Source organism: Lampris incognitus, chromosome 7, assembly GCF_029633865.1.
Source record: "Lampris incognitus isolate fLamInc1 chromosome 7, fLamInc1.hap2, whole genome shotgun sequence".
Classification (NCBI taxonomy): domain Eukaryota; kingdom Metazoa; phylum Chordata; class Actinopteri; order Lampriformes; family Lampridae; genus Lampris; species Lampris incognitus.
The window spans coordinates 6,085,757-6,104,872 of record NC_079217.1 but is presented as its reverse complement, the minus strand read 5'-3'; the positions used below and the strand labels follow the sequence as shown (position 1 = coordinate 6,104,872).

Genomic DNA, 19,116 nt, shown 5'->3' with positions numbered 1-19,116 from the left:
CAACCAACCAGAGGTGGCGCTAGTGCAGTAACCAGGACACATACCCACATCCGGCTTCACACCCGCAGACACGGCCAACTGCTTCTGTAGAGACGCTCGACCAAGCCGGAGGTAACACAGGGACTCGAACCGGCGAGCCCCGTGTTGGTAGGCAACAAAATAGACCGCTACGCTACCCAAATGTCCACCTTTGCAATTCTTCAACATCCTTCACAGCGAACACAAACAATACTTGGATATGGACTTCATCCCCAAACTGAAGCTGCCAGACTAATGCGGCGCTGGTTAAATATATGTAAGCACCTCTGTGCCACACTCTGTTTTATGAGGGGTGAGATATCATAGCTGCTGTTTGTTTCCAAAATCCCCAATCTGTTTCCAAACCCTGCTCTAAAACGCTCGCCTTAAAAAGCCATCACCCCGTATTTCCTTATCCGTCCTTCTAGAGATGCTCTGTCATAATCCCTCTTCCTCGCTGCTGAATCAAACATTCTTGTTTTAATGCTCCACCACAATACAATCATTACTAACGCACAACACAGATTACATTCTGGATTACTCAAATCATGACCTTTACAAAATGGCCACCGTGGTCTGCAATAGTCAATTCATCGTCAACATTTCACCACACACACACACACACACACACACACACACACAATATGCTTATTCCATGAGTCAAACAAAAAATAAAAAATACCGTACCTATTAGAGGACAATCATTTTATTATGGAGGGCAAAAAAAATGGAGGTCATGCTTTCTTCCTAATCAATAGAGATAAATGTGACTTTCGCACAAAATATATATCTAGGCTGAGAGAGGACACCCACCGCTGTCGTGATTAATGACCAGAGGTAGATAGGAAACATGAGGGATCTGACTTTAAAAACACAAGATGCAAGACCCGCCGTGGCCGAGTCATTTAAGCCCGAGTCACCGTGATTATGAAGATTCATCACTTTGTGTGTTCGCCAAGATGATCCTTGGGAAAAATATAGATGCAGGTAGCACCAGAGGGAAGAGTTCACACAGACCTACGTTGACCTGCATATTCAGGCAAGAACGAAGTTTGTCTGGAAGCGCTTTCCAAATAATTGCTTGGAATTCAATATTGGCCGTGCAGTTTGTTTGTCCTTGAATAGCCCAGAAAAATGCCCTTGAATAAATAACAATATATCTGCAGATACCATGCCATGAATGTGAGATGCATGTACCAAGGTAAACGGGTCTGTAAGGAGGCGAGTGTGTCGGTCTGAGCGTGTACCTTGTCTCCGTGCCCTAGTTGCTCGGTTTTGACTTCAGCCAGGGTCTTCCAGTTGGTGTTGCCTCCACCTCCACCACCACCGACTACAGTCAGAGACTGTCCATCGATGCCGTGACCCTCCTTGTTGTACCTCCATGCGCACATGCACACACACAAACACACAGAGACACACACAAAGGGTAAATTAGTCCCTTTAGGTTGGACCACATAAATGACAGCAGGCCACGTGACCAAAAACGGAAGAAACAAGACACAAGGCAAGAAATGTGTTTTTCATAGCTTATTAATCGTATTTGAGCTTTGAAGTTTAATGTCAGATACAGAGTTCAAAATCCATCCATTATCCAAACCGCTTGTCCTTCTCTCAGGGTCATGGGATGCTGGAGCCTATTCCAGCAGTCACTGGGCGGCAGGCGGGGAGACACCCTGGACAGGCCGCCAGGGCATCACAGGGCCCACAGATTCACACCTAGGGACAATTTTTAGTACAGCCGATTCACCTGACCTACATGTCTTTGGACTGTGGGAAGAAACCGGCTCACCCGGAGGAAACCCACACAGACATGGGGAGAACATTCAAACTCCACACAGAGGATGACCTGGGACGACCCCTAAGGTTGGACTATCCCGTGGCTTGAACCCAGGACCTTCTTGCTGTGAGGCGACCGCGCTAACCACTGCGCCACCGTGCCACCCCGCCACCCCTGTGCATCTTTGGATCAAACTTTGCTCTAATACTCATGATCCAGGGGACTGTTCTTTGTTTCAAAAGACACGTCAGAACTGAGGCAGAAAAATCACTGGCATTCATTTGGCTGCTGTCTGGATGCAACTTGTCAAATAATTAGTTTGCCTTTCAGAAAATATTTAACACATTCCAGGCAGGGTAGTCGTTTGTGTTTGTCAGTGTAAGCCTGGCCGAGGCTTGGGAGCAAGACAAGCTGCAGGGCTCATGAAATGAACTGACAGCAGAGCGAACAGATGAGTTGGCCTCAGCAAGGGATGGTAAGGTGAAATCGGAAACCTTTGCCAGATGAGTCAGGAAAAGACAGAGGAGGGAGGGTAGGAGAGGAGAGGAAAGACGAGTGGGGAGTGAGCAAGAAGGGGAGAAAGGAAATTCCTAAATAAAAACAACCCCTTTAAAATGGTCCGAGGGATCAATACGGCTTAGTAATCCATTGGCTCGGAGGCAGAACGGCGTGCTATGGGCAGGTGGGGTTGTAAATACACCAGGCCTTGTTCCTTGAGGCATGACTAATTGAAAATATCGCCATTAACGTTTCAGTCTGTACTCTGTCTGGGCAACACGCAGACTGCCAATTTCCTTCTGATTGACAAATGTAAGCAATTCTTTTCCTGTGACGTCTATTCACTCACCGCTACACCCACACCGCTGTTTTTTTTTTGTGATGGGATACGTTTGAGAAATTAAGCAAAACACACTCTTCTTGGCAAATCAAATGAGAAAAAAAAACCAAGATAATGTTTTTTGTCTCAGAAAAACATTCTTTCCAATGGTGTAACTGAGTCAATTAAGAATCCATCATGCTGGGGCATCCGGGTGGCGTAGCGGTCTATTCCGTTGTCTACCATCACGGGGATCGGCGGTTCAAATCCCCATGTTACCTCTAGCTTGATCGGGCATCTCTACAGACACACTGGCCATGTCTGCGGGTGGGAAGCCGGATGTGGGTATGTGTCCTGGTCGCTGCACTAGCGCCTCCTCTGGTTGGTTGGGGCGCTTGTTCAGGGGGGAGGGGGAATAGTGTGATCCTCCCACGTGCTATTCCCCCTGGTGAAACTCCTCACTGTCAAGTGAAAAGAAGTGGCTGGCGACTCCACATGTATGGGAGGCGGCATGTGGTAGTCTGCAGCCCTCCCCAGACCAGCAGAGGGGGTGGAGCAGCGACCGGGACGGCTCGGAAGAATACGGTAACTGGCCCGATACAACTGGGGGGAGGGAAGAATTTTTAAAAAGGGGCGGGGCGGGCTCCAAAAAAAAATGTATCGTGCTTTCAGAGATGGAGACTTCAGACTGCTAGAGCTGCACAGGATCGCCATCATCTTCACAACTTAGACAACTGCTTTGTCAGACCGACAAACAACATATCGCAAAATGTTCTACAAGCAACTCATAGTGACACCACCCTGTCAAAAAGCTGCTGCGTTGTCTTCCACAGCAGGAGTGAGGGGTTTGGGAATCAGAAATGGCAGGGCAGGCAGTGGTCTTGATAAAGGAGAGAATAGGATGGGACAAATTGAGGCTGGCAGGAAATGTGTAACAGCGGACTGACAGGCAGGAAGATGCTGGCTCAGAGAGGCATGGCTGAAGTCAGACTAACCACAACTGCAAGATGACCAGCGTGTTCTGGGGTGGGTGTGGGTGGGACAGAGGGCTGGCTCATGTTTCTGTGCATGTCACACGGTGTCAACCACCAAGGACAGGAAGGGAAACAAGGGATGTGACAGAGAAAAGGGAGGAGAGAAATAAATAAATAAAGGGTGCATCCACAGCTGACAAGAATCCCTGAGTAAGCAGTGTTCTCAGCCCTCAGCGAAGACTCATACTGTGGCTGAAGAGTGATGAGCAGAAGCAAAAATACTACAAACATGATTAGCCTATATTGTGCGTGACGTGGTGTTAGCCACTACATATATGTGATGGCATACAACATGTGGTCAAATACTATGCGGAAATGATAGATCGAAAAAAAAAAAAAAAACAATCCAATGTGATACGCTTAATGTGCCTTTTTTCATCTCAGGCTTTAGAGTCAAGATTCACAAAAGATGGATCAAGACAGGTGGCGGCGTGCCGGTTTATAACATGCATGGGAAGCAGCACTAGAAATGCCATACAGTAAAAGGACAATAAGGATTTCTACAATTGAAATGCGCTGTTCCTCGGCCCTCTAACAATTCACTGTCAGTAAAAAATATCACCAGGGGGCATCCGGGTGGCGAATGTTTTTTTCCTAGGATGAATCCGGAAAGTTCCCGCCCTCAGGCACTAGGATTGGGCAGATCTGCCTGTCAGCCAAGGCCGATGCGACCGTGCAACAACCCTAACCCTAGCAACGTTTGCTAGCTAACTGTTAGCCATGTTTGTAACCAAGCTAACTGTGCCAACTTAACTGTGTGTACGGTAAGTGAATATTTTTTTCCTAGATGAATCCAGAAAGTTGACTAACGGGCAGATCTGGCCAATCCTTGCGCCTGGGGGCTGGAACCTTCCGGATTCATCCTAGGAAAAAAATATTGGCATCCGGGTGGCGTGACAGTCTATTCCGTTCCATACCAACACGGCGATCGCCAGTTTGAATTCCCGTGTTGCCTCCAGCTTGGTCAGGCGTCCTACAGACACAACTGGCTGTGTCTGCGGTTGGGGAGGTGGAAGTGGGCATGTATCTTGGTCGCTGCACTAGCGCCTACTCTGGTCGGTCGGGGCACCTGTTCAGGGGGGGGGGTGGACTGGGGGGGGAATAGCATGACCCTCCTACGCGCTACGTACCCCTGGCGAAACTCCTCACTGTCAGGCGAAAAGAAGCGGCTGGCGACTCCACATGTATCGGAGGAGGCATGTGGTAGTCTGCAGCCCTCCCCGAATCGGCAGAGGGGGTGGAGCAACGACGACGACGGCTCGGAGGAGTGGAGTAATTGGCTGTATACAATTGGGGAGAAAAGGGGGGGATTTTTTTTAAAAAATCACTGTCAGTAAAAAAAATTATCTCGCCATAGAGAAGAATATGGGGGAGAGATGACATTGTAAATCAGAGGATTTTTTAGTAGGGGCCACAAAATCAAAATGGTATTGAGGCAAAGTATCTGAATCCTCTGTTAATCTGTTGCTTCTTCCAGTTTGTATAATCGTAGCTTCAGCGTCCGATCAATAGAGATAAAAGATGACACGGTGTGCAATTTATTGATCTTTGTTGTTTAACGGCCAAACCCTTTGGAAATTGATGCACACAACACAACTTGGATCACACACTAAAAGCAGCTCCTGCCAATTTTTTTAGATTTTTTTTTTCTATAAACAATAAACCGACATCTTTCCAGGGAAAATTCGAACTGTTTGGAAGACCGAGCCATGTGCAGTTTCAACAATATATACCTTCTTCAACATCTCTGGCAGAATATGCTCTGAAGTAAGCCTTGGTCTATTTTTGCAGTGTGTGGGATAAGAAAGAGCATTTCTTTAAGGAGAGAAATGACCAACCTTAAGTGCTAAAAAGAGACTATTGGTGGATTTGTCCAAGCCAGAGCTGAGCCCACGCGGGGTTGAAAGGCAGCATGTAGGCAGGTATGTGACAGGCCAAAGCAAAACCTACCTGAACTTTAAAAAAACAAAACAAAACTGAGCACTAAGGCGAGGAAAAATATGTACATTTACAGGTAAAGCCTTGTGTCAGTAGTAATATAACTTAAGTTAAGTTGGATTTCTATACCAAAATTGTGTTCTAGAGTTTCCGTCTTTTCAAGTCGGCTAATCGGAACTTTGGTATGCTGAGCCCTTGTTGCTTATGATCACATCCGCCTACAGACTAAGCTTTGTTTAAATTCAAACTCATTCACGGAGATTACTTTACCATTTTGTATGCGTTTTAGAATATAAATGCGGGTGTAACTGCTGGAGGAGGGATGGTTCCCCACATTTCAAACCAAAGAACTGCTCAATAAACATGACAGCATTGTACTAATGGCCAGTGAGAAACTCAATTACAGCAGCTAAAGTTTAAAGATGCTGGGTCGAGGGCGTCCGGGTCGCGTAGTGGTCTATTCCGTTGCCTACCAACACGGGGATCGCCGGTTCGAATCCCCGTGTTACTGCCGGCTTGGTCGGGCGTCCCTACAGACACAATTGGCCGTATCTGCGGGTGGAAAGCCGGATGTGGGTATGTGTCGCTGCTCTAGCGCCTCCTCTGGTCAGTCGGGGTGCCTGTTCCGGGGGGAGGGGGAACTGAGGGGAATAGCGTGATCCTCCCACGCGCTACATCCCCCTGGTGAAACTCCTGTCAGGTGAAAAGAAGCGACTGGCGACTCCACGTTATCAGAGGAGACATGTGGTAGTCTGCAGCCCTCCCCGGATCAGCAGAGGGGGTGAAGCAGCGACCGGGACAGCTCGGAAGAGCGAGGTAATTGGCCGGATACAATTGGGGAGAAAAAGGGTGGAAAATCTCCCCCCCCAAAAAAGGATGCTGGGTTGAGGGGCATTTTGGTAGTGGGAGCTAGAAAGATCAGGGGAGGGTAGTTGTGATTTATTTCCCATGGCTACATTGCATGTGCTTGAAAAATAGCTTCTTCTTTTTTTTTGGCAATTTTTTCCTCGTTTTTCTCCCCAGTCGTACCCGGCCAATTACCCCACTCTTCCGAGCTGTCCCGGTCGCTGCTCCACCCTCTCTGCCGATCCCGGGAGGGCTGCAGATGAAAACGGCATATTTTTTTTTAAATTACAGTACTTGCATCAAATACAGAACTGTGGCACTTTAATATGATGACATCTCAGTTTGAATAATGGAGCCATGTGCTCATCAGGCGAGGCTGACAAAACCCTGTTACTGAACTTAAGTCACCAAATCCAAACTGTGCCAGGACCACTTGTAGTAGAACCGACTAGCTTGGAGTTTGTTCCACAGGGGACAGTGAGCGCCATCTTAGGTAAGTGTGACTAAATGAGTCACAGTGAATGACCGAAGTTGACAATGTCAAGTATGGAGACATGCGTGACCAGGAGTCCAAATGACAGTGGAGGGGCTGTCCAGACAACAAGGTATACTCGCAGCAGGGCATCACAAAATGTCTTGTTGCCACCTAATGGACAACCACTGTTGTGTACAGAAATAAAATCCAAAACAATATATAATTTATGTGCAGCATTCCTGACAAAACACGTAGCACTCAATTCAGAAAAGGCAAAGAGAAAGACAGGGGGATTAGATGTATAAAACAGCAGCCCTATCATGGTACGTTTCATCTGATACAGTACTAGCATGATCAAATATAAACTGAGAATATAGAACAACTGGGATAAATGTAAATCCCAGGAGGAGAACAGCAAATCCTTGTTGATTTCACCTGGTGGCTCCACTCTAACAAGTACAGTTGAGGGAAGAGAGTCGTTTTAAAAAGGGGAAGTCGGCTTCCATCAGCATAAAAGCAAGAAACTGGACTTGTAATCGGTTAAGAAAGAAAACACTGGAGAATTGGGGAAAAACAAAACCATTGTCTTGACGAATTCCAGGCCCTGCAGTTTAAATGTACATGGCAGGTCTTGAATTTGGAGCAAGCTACAAGCCCTCAATCCATCACGCCGCGTGTGATGCTTTAGTGTTTTTGTGGTATGCACCAGGAATAAAAGCAAAGCATTGTTTTAAATGCCACAGGAAATCTGAGCTTCGCTGCCTTTCACAGCAGCAGAGTAGCCACCTGCTGACGGGATAATGCCTAATGTCACAGGGCTAAGATTGTGCAAGCGTGGTTCCACAAGAACCACAATTAATTCACCTTAAAGCAGTGGGGCCAACCAGTCAACAAATTTCCATCCAAAGGAACATATGTTGACATTATCTGATGGGCAATTGGGAGAAAAGATAAAACTCTTCGGCTTCGGTACTGTGCGAAGCACCGAAGTCAGCATGAATCAGCATCCCTTTGGAAATACTCGGCGCTTACGGAGTTCATGCCTCAACAAACTGAAGCTATTCGGGGCGGGGGGGGGGTCTAAACATAAAAGTGTCTGCTATATTTTGTACACTGTGTACATTTAAGATGTACTAAACGCTTAAACATGGTTTTTGAACTGTAAACTAACTGATATGACTGTGCGGTGATGAAACACATCAATGCTGGTGTTAATATTGACATTTCTTACAAAATTTATAAAAATTGTCCTTTCATGTGTTGAAAATGGCTCAACATGCCATCTACCGTTTAAATTAGCCCTGAACCTTGCAAGACCAATGCTGACAGAGTCCACCGCTTGGGACTTATCGACTCCATTGGGGGGGAAAGACGCCCTCTAATTAGAGGTGGGTGACCCACCTCCCCCTTCCATCTGCGGCGCGTCCGTGTCACGGTGGTCGAGGCGTCATTGCGGGACGGGGTCTGACACCATGCCGAAAGGCAGGCCGTTGGAGGGGACCAGGGCGGTGTGCGGCGGCGACTCAGGACATGTGCCGGGCCCTTCTTGCAGATCTCCCCAGCTACTCCTGCCTCACATGTACACCCACCCCGCCCCCCTCCTCAGCCCCCCAGCCCACTTTTTATCATTTTTCAAGATTATGCAGTGGGTTTGGGATTTACGCTCAGACCTGGGGGAGAAGTTAGACTTCAATAAGCCAAATGCAATATACATGGATCCAGCTGCATGTTAAAAGGTTGATGGGTTGTTTGACAACCTTTCCCTTGTCAAAGTAATTCATGTATTTAACATAAGCAGAATCAAAACCCAACCCATAATGACGGTGCTTATTTTAACCTCTACAAAATTAAAAAAATGTTATCTCGCTACCAGAATTTCTAAGCAATTTAATTAAGCAATAGAAGAGCCAAGAGAGTTGCAGTAATTAGTGGGGGGGGGGGCGCACATACATCATACATTACAGCCAGCTATCTACTTTTTATCCTGTTATCCATGAACCCATGAGTCCCTCTCTCTAGAAACTTCCTCCCGCCCCTGGTGGAGAGTTACTCTGGTGTTTTCCGGTCGACCGATGTAATCTCTCTCGGATGTCTTAGATCTCACACAGGTCTCCTCCCAATCACTCTCGCCCAGTATACCACCAAAGGGAGATGCCTGTAGGGCATCCTCCACAGATGCCCCAAAACACCTACTAATTTGATACTACCCTTAACAACAAAACATTTTCAGGATGAACATTTCATATTCATAGTTTTCAAAAAAAACAAAAAAACAAAAAAAAAAACAATCCAATTCTACAGCAATTCATTTCCTTAAATTATACAAGGGATCTAAGAAACCAAGTTCAACACTGACTGGTGCGGCATTCTTACAGAAAATTAAAACATTTTCCATCTCCTCAAGATTAATTAGTCTGACATTTAAGGGACAGTAGTCAGCTTTCTGTACAAGCATAGTGGGATTTGCTGAGTGGCACCACTGATCCTCTGCGCAAATTAGAGTCAACAACACACAGAGGATAGCCTATTCATTTGAGCAAGTCCCAAGGGTTTGCACCAAACATGAATTAAGACGCCTCCACGTTTCAGCAACTTTGAATCCTTGAGAAAGGAACATCTTTGTTGAACCAAAGAAAAGCTCTGAGAAAGATAATGTATGAACATGAAAGGCCGAATTCAGGGTAATTGATTTGCCTGCTTGTTTTGTTTTCCCCTCAAATCCCATCCTGACTCATACCATAGTCGTTAAAGGGCACCATTTGCAGGTTGCTGTCATTCCCAAGTACTAAGACTGATCAGCATGAGATAAAATAAACATTAGTTCAACAGCCACCAATCTACCCATAAAAACGTCCGTTACTGACTCACTTTCCAGCAGGACACCACTCCTGTGCTGCAGCCCTAACCAGAGACAAATAACAAGGTAGGTCATTCTCCCTTTGACAGCACGAGGTTGGATGTGCTACCCTGGGGAGACATGCCATGTGAAAATATTCCTCTTACCAGTTTTCACTCATGCCAGGAGACAGGCTAAAGTCTTGCCTCTTGTCATTTGTGACTTCTGAACAGTTAATTGGTGGATTGATGCCTGTGAATCTACAGAAACCCACCAGCGAAGACAGACCCAAATGGGCCAACAGTTCTCTCACTGGATAAACCGGCACAAGGCTTTAAGGATCATTATCTCTGGTTGTTCAAGTGAGAAGTCACTGAAGGAAGTGAGGAAAACAGCCTACTGCTCTTAAAAAGAGGGCAAGAAAGAGAAAATGCCCACATTGTTTCAAGGTGGGGGAAATGCTGGAAATTCAGTATTCAACACTTATGTGATGGCTGAAACAAGCAGACAGACGTATGGGCCAATGAAGATGAATTATTTTAAATTATTTTCTAACCACTACACAAACACTCAATGGATATACATAATCAGTTGATCCTGATCCATCCTGATCATGCGCACACAACGTGCATGTGTACAGTGCCTTCAACTGGCTCAAGCAAACACTTTTTCTTTTACCAGCAACGTATGACTGTGAATGTTCTCATTCATCCAGGTCATGGTTATCCAAAGGAGTTGAATCAAGTGCAACTAGACTTGGTATATATCCATGAAGACGTTTCGCCTCTCATCCAAGAGGCTTCCTCAGTTCGTGCCTTTTTGACTAGACCAAGCTAGTCTGACTGGCTGGTGATGAGACTCAGAATTTATCCTCTAGGAGTCGTTGTCAGAGCTATTGATATGCGTGGCTCTTTGTGATCCGATGTTTACCAACGCCCGTCGCTAACAGAGCCATAGATATTGCATGGCTCTGATGATGCTCAGTTTGTGTTCCAGCGGGTGGTGTGAGTCAAAAAGTAGATATTGGTCTGTGTGAGTAGGTTTCCTGTACACCCCAATGTACAGGAAACCTACTCACACAGACCAATATCTACTTTTTGACTCACACCACCCGCTGGAACACAAACTGAGCGTCATCAGAACTTTGCAACACAGAGCTGACACTGTGCCCAGCAGCACTCAGGCCCAACGAGAAGAACACAAACACCTGAGGGGAGCTTTAAAAACCTGCTGCTACCCCAGTTGGACCTTTGTGAAAACTGCAACACGTTCCAAAAAGACCAACCAGGTGAGCGACGAGGAGAAAGGGAACGGAAGGAATAGCACAGTCATCCCGTATGTTTCTGGGGTCTCCGAGAAACTCAGGAGAATTTTCAACAAACACCGCATCCTGGTATACTTCAAACCCAGCAACACACTCCGACAAAGACTGGTTGACCCCAAAGACCGTGTACCACACATCCGGAAAAGCAATCTGGTGTATGCCGTACAATGCAATGAGGACTGCACTGACCTATACATAGGGGAAACCAAACAACCACTACACAAACGGATGGCCCAACACAGAAGGCCAAACTCCTCAGGACAAGACTCAGCAGTCCATCGACACCTAAAGGAGAAGACACACTCCTTCGAGGACAGCAACGTACACATTTTGGACAGAGAAGATAGATGGTTTGAAAGAGGGGTGAAGGAAGCCATCTATGCGAAACTGGAAAAACCATCCCTCAACAGAGGAGGAGGTCTGCAACACCACCTATCTCCCACTTACAATGCCGTCCTTTCATCGCTACCCAGGAGACTCAAGAAGCCTAGCCTCCAAGAACAGTCGGTCACTAACGGCTCCAACGACTCTCATGACCACTGAACAATGAAGTCGAAACTAACACCCCCAACGACCGTCGCTGCTAAACAAATCCAAATCAACAGCTCCGATGGCGACGGGCCCGGCTGGACATCGGAGCACAGGAGAGCCACTCATATCTATGGATCTGTTAGCGACGGGCGTTGGTAAACATCGGATCACAAAGAGCCATGGACATCTATAGCTCTGACAACGACCCCTAGAAGATAAATTCTGAGTCTCATCACCAGCCAGTCAGACTAGCTTGGTCTAGTCAGAAAGGCACGAACCGAGGAAGCCTCTTGGATGAGAGGCGAAACGTCTTCACGGATATATACCCAGTCCAGTTGCACTTGATTCAACTCCTTTGGATAAGCAACGTATGAGTTCTAATAATTTTAGGATTGAAGAAAATTACAAATATCACGTTAAAGCATATTTTTAAAAAATAAAGGTGCCCTGTTCAACATTAAATTAAATACAACATAAACGCTAATGTGTTAATTTACACACTTACCAACAAAGTTGTTTGAAATTAAGTCAAATACAACATAAGCTATTGTCTTCATGTTTTCACATGGGCCCTCTTGCAGTCTAGCTGAACATAAATATAACATAAAAGACTTTGCTTTAATTTACACTTTTCAAAACGGGAAACTTCCGGAGAACTGCGGCTCTTTTTTCCTCTGGCAGTTTTGGCAGCGCCTCTCCCGGTGCACCGTGCTGATTACGATACAGTGCCACCACATCGGCCACGGCGTAATGCCGCAATTGCAGCTAAAAATGACAAATCCACGGAGTGCAACGCTGATTAGAAAAGTGTTTTTCATTAAGACCTCCGTTGAGAGCTGGAGGCGGGACGGAACTTGACGGAGGCGGCCGCCTCGTCATTCTCCATGCAGGAAAAACCCTTTGACACTTAATAGTTCAAGATCACACTTCTGATTTTAACCTGCCATAAGCCTGCTCCGAACGCTTCTGGGATTTACAGCCAATGCTTTGAATTCTAAAAGGAAATAGCATTCTGAATAGAGAGGGGGGAACAAAGGACAGCAACAGAATTTAGAAAAGCAGCTACAGACAGCATTTTAAACTATCCTCGGAAAATCGCGACAACCACAACAGCCGTTGAAGTGGCAAATATGAGGACATTTTGTTGACTTGCCAATTTCCCACCTGCTGAGCAGAGTCACATCACAACCTACTGATTATGCAGATCAAGTCTTCTGATCCACTTTAAAATAATTACAGCCCAACTTTTTCCATGGCAGCAGGAGAGTGCAATCTGAACACATGGCGGGGGACACGAGACCGGCACGAAAATAAATTGAAATTATTATCAGTGCTCTTTTTATGGTTTGCCTTTCATCTCGTTTCCCTGTGTAGAAGGGCCATTGGTACTGGGAGGTAAATAAATGAAGCCTCTAGGACGGAATCGATTAGATCACCTCTTTGAAACAGACATTTACCTTTCTTGTCAGAGGAGGGGCACCAGAACTGGCCTGTTGTTAATGCAATGGGATCTATAAGATAGGCAGATCAATCACTGTGCCACAGAGCTGAAATGAAGGTTAACTAGGAGCAATGGAAGTCCCCCCCATCCATGTGAGCACTACCTCTTCCATCCATCTTTTTTCCTGTCCCAGGCTGTGCCATTTTATATAGCCATCTTACGACGTGTCATTTTCCAACCTTGATGTCACACACTGACAAGGTAAGTCTTTGTTGTAAAGCAGACCGGTTTCAAAATACGCCTTTCCTTCCCAGCTATAATGCAGAGGAAAACATACATGCTTATTTCTGGCCATGGCGTACACTGGGGAAGGGAAATTATCCAGGCAACGATGAATCAAAGAATTAGCAAGAGAGCCCCAAAAAAGATGAAAGCTTGAGTCATAACGGTTTCGCTATTCCGCCGCAAGAGAAGCCAATGGAAAGTCTTCAAGGAATAGAAGCAAATGCCTGTTCAATTGTGATAATGTCTGCCATCTTAAAATTCAACTGACTGTGCTACTTCCAGTAATTTCAACTCTAGCGTAACCTATTCCAACAAGCACACAAAAACGCTCTGTGCACTTTAGTCCTCAATTTTTTTTATCCACAATACAACACAAACTTGGCTTATTCCTACTTATCTCAATGACGCAAGTAACCTGCTAACATTTATTTCAGCATCTCTGATATATTCTCTGCACCATTGCACTTTATCACCTCTTATTTCACCTGTACAAGTCAATCCTTGTGTGTGTATATATCTGGAGATTGTTGTGTTTTAGTGTTGCTATTCTACGTTAAGTACACTGAGAGCCACGAAATCGGAGTCAAATTCCACGTATGTGCAAACCTACATGGCCAATAAACATGATTCTGACTTCAAGTAAACATAACATGAAAAACTAATGCACCCACCCACCAACAGACGAATCTGGATGTCAGTTTTGGTTGTGAGAAAGCCTCATCTCATTCCATCCAGAGAGGCGATTAGGGCGGTTAAAAAAAAAAGAGAGGAAGAAATCACATTTTTCACAGATTAGGAATGATTTCTATTCATATGTGATGCTTTGCTGGAGTACCCCCCACATCCTCACTAATAGAGGTGGGCTAATCTTGATAATGACAGCCAAAGCATGCAGCTGCCACAACTCAGGGAATGGAAATCTATAATATCCATTTCTAAATCCTTTTGACTTCTCAAATCCTCAATCTCAACAGTGACAAGGCGTGCCGGTGGGGCACCTGCAGTTCAATAAATCAAATTCCTTGCTTCATAAATCATGAACAATGCCTCATGCCATATTATGTAAAGTGTGAGACCCACCTGCTGTTAAAAAAATAATAAAATAAAACCACCCTGCCGAATGCTTATATTGCTAGGACAACACAGACCATTTCATTGGGTCCTGCACTACCCTCCCACCAACCACACACTTTTCTACACCACCAACAACTGCGGCTATATTTGTGCGTACGTGTACACACACATTATGCACGCACACACAAACACACGCCAAAACATATATATTTCAGGGCTCCATCTAATACTCGGCCAAATGTTTGTCGATGAGAAGAGTCTCAGTCGACCAAGTTTTCATTGGTCACTTAGTTGTAGGAGAAAAAAAAAAAAAAAAAAAAAAAAAAACAACAACTATGAAACGATTAAAAAACAAGATTAGGTCAGTATCAGTTCTGACAGTCATCCTGGCTGGCGTTCGTTCCCTTGGCAGTGATTTTCTTTTTTAGTTTGGATGTGTTAGCATGTGTGAAGTTCTTGTAGTTTTGGCATGTGTTTTTATCTTTGTGTTGCACTGCTATGGGGTGGGGGAAACAACAAATAAAGTGTCTATGGACGGACCGTGTTATGATCCATGTTTAAAACTGTGGCCAATTTGTTACAGGGATAGTCAGTGGTAGTGCCTGCCAGATACCAGAGGACACCTTCAGAGGTCTTGTGGAGTCCATGCCTCAACAGGTCAGAGCTGTTTTGGAAGCATAAGGGGGACCTACACAATATTAGGTAGGTGGTTTGTATGTTTTGGCTGATCTCTATCTATCTGATCTCTCTAATATATATATATATATATACACATTTTATCAATTTTTTTACCCTTTATTAATCTTTCATATCTTTCTCCATTATATGCTGATGTGTGGCCCTGTGATGGCCTGGCGGCCTGTCCAGGGTGTCTCCCCGCCTGCTGCCCAATAACTGCTGGGATAGGATTCCACATCCCCGCACTCAGAGCAGGATAAGCGGTTTGGATAATGGATGGATGGACAGGTTTAAGTGTGTAAATATTTTGCTGCCGTTTGTCTGTTTAGTATAATGCACCAACCTCACCAGGACACATTCATTGTATATGAAAACGCACTTGTCGAAATGAAGGATTCTGATTCTACGAAACAGCCCATGTTCACTTACCAGCCCCTGAGTGCATGTGCCTCAGGAATGTCTGGGTTGATCATTAGCGTGCTGCTAAAGGAGGCAGACAGGGACCGACCCCCATAGTCAGACAGCTTGGCCCCCTTAATGGCTAGGATAGGCTGTTCCGAGCCGTCAAATTTTTCTGCCTGTTAACAGAAAAATAAGTAGGTGTTGTAAGAGGTACATATTAGCATCAAAATAACTTCATCTACATCCCTTTCAGTGTTATTCTTTCATTACTGCTTTGTAGTTCAGACATCAGGACCAAAACAGCAGCTCCAAAATGACTATAGAAAAAAAGATGAGGACATAAACGAAGTATGTATATTGCAGACGTAACCTTCCCCTTATTGATTCCAACAAACGGCCGAGTTTTTCTGATTACCGCATCAACTGCAGGTGGAGATTCACATTTGATTTTGAGATTTTGCTGATCTAGTATATTTTACATTTTCTCAGACTAAACTATGTTTTAGTCTTCGTCAACTACAATAACCCCCAAGATACATACTGTGGGGAGAAAAAAAAACACAAGGAGGATAAAAATGAAATTTCACAGCATTCAGAGGGGGGAAAAAAACCTTCTTACACACTGGTATTTGGCTTTGTGATTGTTCTTGATAAACTATATATCTTGTGTACCTCTGCAAGTCCCTTTGGGTAACAGGGAAGGGTGGGTGGGGGTTGGCAAACAAAGAAAACTGTGAAAGGTATGGAGACAAACTTGGAACAGTCCCCCAGTTATAGGTCAAAATAAACTATATGGGAATGCAGTGCCTTCATCTCTGCATGACAGGGTATTTACTCAGCGACTTCAACCAAATCAGGTTCCATTAAACAGAGCACTCTTCTCTCTTCAAACTGCTGAGTAGCAATCTCCAAACACAGGCACATACACACTCTCGACACTGTTTCAATTAAACGGAGGGGAGCAGAGAGGAAGAGAGGAGATAGACGGCCCTGTCTGCAAGTGCCTGTCAGAACGTACAACTTGGCGCTATGCAAATATGCAACTTGGGCGACTAGTGGCAGTATTCATGAGAAATGGGGATGACTAATAACTAGCTCGACCATAACATTGGTTCTCATGAGTTGTTCTCATGAATGAGTTGTTCTGATGAGTTGCCCCCCCCAAATGTCTATCATAACAACGAAAATCCTAACATACTAGCACTGGCCAGAATACCATTTTTTCCACTTCAAAGTGTCATTGGTACATTTTTATTTATTTTTTTGCAAAGCTCCAAAGCCTGGTTTTATTTTTTCAGGGTCCTTCAAAGTTATTTTCTCCAACCCTGTAATACTTTCAGATCCAACCCCTCTGCCCTCTTTTATGGCATATATAGCTTTCAACAAAACCCTCACCTCCTCTCCCCACAGTGTGACGGTGACCACCTTCTTCGACGTGTCCATCAGGCTGATCGTCCTCTTTGACGTCTCACGGTTGGACTTGGTGGTGATGCGGGTCACCTCATCCACGGTCTTGCACACTCCAATCACATCTGTGCAGAAGTGCATGAATCAGCAGTTGCAACAACAGCATCAAGACAACTAGGCCTTTCAGTCTGTCCAAAGCTTGACAGAGTCAAAGTTTTCAGTCAACCGAGTTGTCCACACTGCAACAGTCTGCAAGTCCTTGAGAAGAATTCAACCAGCTATGGTCTGAATTCCCAGACAAATACACACATTTTCATATACATATCATAAATATTGATTGTGTGGCTGACACTGACAGGTCACTCAAGGTCCTGTGGTTTTCCAGCACAAATTGGCTCTGGGGAAATAAACGGCTCATTTTTCATTTCAAGTCAGGTTTGAGGTCACTGGCCTTCGTCTCTATTGTGCATGCATTTATATTGCTAGTGACTTCTGTATATCGGAGGAAATCCATAAAACAAAACCATCCATTTAAAGGCATTTTATCCTTAAAACCACACGTCACCATTGACCTGCTGCCATCAAACTGAACCAATGGAAAGCTGTGTATTTGCAGGTGGAGGATTAATAAACAGTTAATATGATATTTCAGTAAGTCATAACCATCTTGACCCCCCCCCCTTTCAATCCACCCTTAATCTAAATTTTGTTGTAACTCATTTAACTGATATTAAGAAAACCAAGTTGCAATGGCTGATGTCTGCTGGTGCCACAGTGAAATTACTCAAACAGTGGTCAGAGCTGCAGTTTGCATTACCATAATTACAAGCAGGTTCTTATTACCTCTTCATTTTACCTGTGACAGCAACGTCTCTGGTTTGCCATGGGGCCCAAAGTCAATCTGCGCTATGGGCTATTACCGTCATCAGTATTATTAATTCCACTTTTATCTCTCGGCTCCTATAATTACTTAAAGCTTCTGAGCACATCCTTCTCAATACTCGGCTACATATTCTCACCTGAGCTTATGATTGCCTATTCTTATTGTCCTTGGTCTATTATTAATAACGGTTATCAACAGTGCTCCCGTGGCCTCGAACTTGCTGGCTTTGCCTCACCTATAACGGCATCTTTTTCTCTGCTCTCCAGGTCGCCGATGGGGACAAAGTCACATTGCAACATGGGAACATCACCACCGTCCTCACAAGGGACGATGGTGGAGTCTCCATTGAGTGTCATCTCGTAGTCATTCTTCAGGTTGGTATACTGCTTGTTGGCCATCTTCAAGGTGCCCTTGGAGATGTAGAACACCTGGAGGACATGCAGATGCATGAACCGCTTCGTAAGTAGAGATCTGGTTGAGCGTTACACTTGAACGAATGGCACCAACAAGACATAATTGTACAATTGGGGCTTGGGGTGAGGGGCGTCAACGAAGGTTGGCAGATGATCATAAGCTGATTAGTGTGTTAAGGTGTATCCAAAGAAATTGAATGGAGTGCAACTGGACTTGGGATATATCCGTGAAGACGTTTCGCCTCTCATCCAAAGGGCTTCTTGGATGAGAGGCGAAACGTCTTCACAGATATATCCCAAGTCCAGTTGCACTCCATTCAATTCCTTTGGATAACCATGACCTGGATAAATGAGAACATTCATAGACGTGTTAAAGTGCAGTCGGACGACTCATTCCTACTTTCTATGGTTCGCACTGCTAGCAGTTTACAGAAGAATTCGAGGCCAAATCAGTCTTAGTGAAAGACAGCACTGGCAGGTTATCAGAACACTGCAAATGATTATCAACACAAAGGTCTCACCTTGCCAGTATCAATAAGGCTGTAGAACTTGTCCACCTCCTGGTTGAACCCTGTCACCCGTATCTCACCCTGCATCAAAAAATGCACCCATTAGCCACAGTTACAAGCAAACCTTATAGGAACTGTTAAAGAGTATTAACAGCAAAAAGACTAACAGGGTTAGGAATAATACTCACACTCTCATCAACAATCTCCATGGAGAAGAGCTTGCCCTCTCCACGGGAGTTACTCCAGGTACGGATACTGCTCTTGTTGGTTACACGGGCACGAATGGTCCACCTAGCAGGGGCACAGGATTGACAACAGTGACTCATTTCAATGTCACTCATTTGTAATGACTCTGGTATATTGGTATGATAGTGGATACTTGAATGCCATAAAATGATTTCAGTCAAACTGAATGTTAACATTACAAA

At 44.9% G+C, this 19,116-nt stretch overlaps 1 protein-coding gene across 1 annotated transcript in view; it reads right to left on the bottom strand.

Moving 5' to 3' along the window:
- rpa1 (replication protein A1) overlaps positions 1-19,116 on the bottom strand; it is a 55,930-nt gene that overhangs the window by 24,751 nt on the left and 12,063 nt on the right. Inside the window, exons 8-13 of the mRNA XM_056283538.1 lie at positions 18,877-18,979; positions 18,701-18,769; positions 18,002-18,194; positions 16,872-17,008; positions 15,504-15,652; positions 1,266-1,395 (exon numbers count right to left, since the gene is read on the bottom strand). Coding sequence (XP_056139513.1) covers positions 1,266-1,395; positions 15,504-15,652; positions 16,872-17,008; positions 18,002-18,194; positions 18,701-18,769; positions 18,877-18,979 — 781 coding nt within the window. The remainder of the gene's footprint in view (positions 1-1,265; positions 1,396-15,503; positions 15,653-16,871; positions 17,009-18,001; positions 18,195-18,700; positions 18,770-18,876; positions 18,980-19,116) is intronic.